A 2,500-nucleotide genomic window follows, 5' to 3' on the forward strand; every position below is an offset into this window, starting at 1 on the left:
GAAGTTATATATCTTTTGTAATTGGCATTCTGGATCCAACTTCCTCAAGCCAGGCATAATATAGTTGTGCCTCACCTTCAGTTAGAGCATTTATCTCTGAGATATGTATTATTTACGCCATAGGTGTGGTGCATCAGATGAATATTACCCATGAGTATCTAGAGGTATAACTATCATCAGTTGCCAGCCAAATAGACATCGATGTACGTCATTCTAAACCTAAGGGAAAAGTTTCTGATAGAATATATTTGAGCTTCCAGTTTTTAGAAGACTGAAGTATTTTTCATTCATTAGTTGTATATGTGCTGAGCTATTTGGCATTAGGGACTATCTTATGGTCTGTAATTTTTTAGTTGTTTTTGTGTTTGAAGATGGAAAGTTTCAAGAAGTAAGTCCTTGTACAGTACTGTTTTTTTTTTTTTTTTTTTTTTATTGGCACTAGGTAGCAATATTGATTGAGAGATTTTGCTTTAATATGGGTATTGTTTAGATTTAGAAATTGATATAAGATTTACCTTAAATGTAAAGGTGAGCTGGTGTTCATGTTCTGTAATTTCATGAATATTTTTGGAATTCAGTTATTGGAGCCAGGTTTGTCTGAGAGAGGGGAAAATGTCTCAGCATTAATTTTCTGTATAGCATTTACCAAACTTTTGAAATGTTCCTAATAAAATTCTTTAGTGTTTTTTCTTCAAAGGGGCTAGGTATGCCGTTCTTTCCGTCTTAATGTTTCTCTTAGTCTTTATGCACTCATTCAAACAGACACACACAAATGCATGTACACTCATACTCATGCTCATACTCATATTCATACTCTCACTCATACTCTCATTCATACTCTCACTCATACTCTCACTCTCACTCTCACTCTCACTCTCACTCTCACTCTCACTCTCACTCTCACTCTCACTCTTTGGCCCGTAGTAAAGAACCTGTGGGGTGGGGCGTCGGGAAAATGTGACGGGTGTCGGGTGTAGGGCGTAGGATAAAATGTGACGTATAAATGAAATAAAATAGGTTTAATAAAATAAAATAGGATAAATAAAATAAAATAGAAAATGTGACGGGTGTCGGGTGTAGGGCGTAGGATAAAATGTCCTACGCCCTACACCCGACACCCGTCACATTTTCTCGACGCCTCACCCCACAGGTTCTTTACTACGGGCCTTACTCTTACTCTTACTCTCTCTCACTCTCACTCTCACTCTCACTCTCACTCTCACTCTCACTCTCTCTCACTCTCACTCTCACTCTCACTCTCACTCTCACTCTCACTCTCACTCTCACTCTCTCTCTCTCTCTCTCTCTCTCTCTCTCTCTCTCTCTCTCTCTCTCTCTCTCTCTCTCTCTCTCTCTCTCTCTCACTCACTCACTCACTCACTCACTCACTCACTCACTCACTTACTCACATACTCACTCACTCATTCACTTACTTACTTAGTTTATAGTTTAAGCAGCTTTTATAAAAAGTGTTTCATCAGAAATTGATTATCTTTCAGGATGATTCTGATGATTGCAGTGAAGAAAGTGAAGTCCTTGCTGTTGCTTATACTTAGCCTTGTGAGAAGATGTTTTTGTTGTTTAAGGAAGAGACGGCACTCAGATGCTCACCTCCCCATTGCCGTCACAGGAGATGGGGAACTGAAGTCGGCTCCTAACCAGGTATGATTTGGACTCTTATTCACAGGTGTTTCCAGAAAAGTTTTTTTTTTTTTTAAGACATGTAGTGGAGTGAATTTAACAAGTCAGGGTCATAATGCCTGGTTCTTCAGCAAGGCATGTGTCTTTTTATTTGTATTATGGAGTTAATCTTTGCTTTGGAAATAAAATGCATGTACCAACATTAAAAAAAAATCTACTATGTCTTCAACACATGTAGAATATTTCTTGCTTACATCACATTTGTTGTGGGGAAAAAAATAAAATAAAATAAATATATATATGGAATATAATGCTACATGGCAGATTTAAATCTTGCATGGGTAGATACATTTCTTAAGGTAGCTACAAGTTTTTAACCCATTGGTCGTGGTATTAAATAAATATTTGTGCAGTAGGATGGCTGGTTTACATGTCTGGCACGGTGCCATCCGTGTCTATGACCGACTCTGCCTTTGCAGCAAATCATGCCATCCGCTGCCAATGGGTTAATAGTGACTGTATAATTTATTCAGTAATGATATGATGCAGGAACATATTTATTAGTTTTATAAGAAGGGTATGATATGGATATGCTAGATAATATTTTGATTGATGTTGGCCTTCTTTTCCCCTCTGAGCAGCCAGATGAAGGGTTTGGTGGCTGGGACTCATGGGACGTGCCGTCGTCTGTAGTCAGTGATGGTGGAGGTAGATCTTCACTATCACCACAGCAGTCCATGCTGCAACAACAGATCAACCAGTACCGCTTAAACCAACAGAGAAAAATGCAGGATGTGGAGACTCCAGAGGAGGAGGAACCTAATTATTTCCAAGTATGATTTGCTCTGTGTGCTTTTCC

The 2,500-nt window shown here is 38.6% G+C and overlaps 1 protein-coding gene across 1 annotated transcript in view; it reads left to right on the forward strand.

Moving 5' to 3' along the window:
• Positions 1-2,500, forward strand: part of LOC122245016 (uncharacterized) — a 6,696-nt gene that overhangs the window by 1,159 nt on the left and 3,037 nt on the right. The window contains exons 2-3 of the mRNA XM_086552503.1: positions 1,500-1,662; positions 2,283-2,474. Coding sequence (XP_086408629.1) covers positions 1,501-1,662; positions 2,283-2,474 — 354 coding nt within the window. The 5' untranslated portion in view covers position 1,500. The remainder of the gene's footprint in view (positions 1-1,499; positions 1,663-2,282; positions 2,475-2,500) is intronic.

This window comes from Penaeus japonicus, unplaced genomic scaffold (assembly GCF_977035675.1).
Source record: "Penaeus japonicus unplaced genomic scaffold, GWHDUDI00000001_assembly GWHDUDI00000027, whole genome shotgun sequence".
In the NCBI taxonomy this organism is placed as follows: domain Eukaryota; kingdom Metazoa; phylum Arthropoda; class Malacostraca; order Decapoda; family Penaeidae; genus Penaeus; species Penaeus japonicus.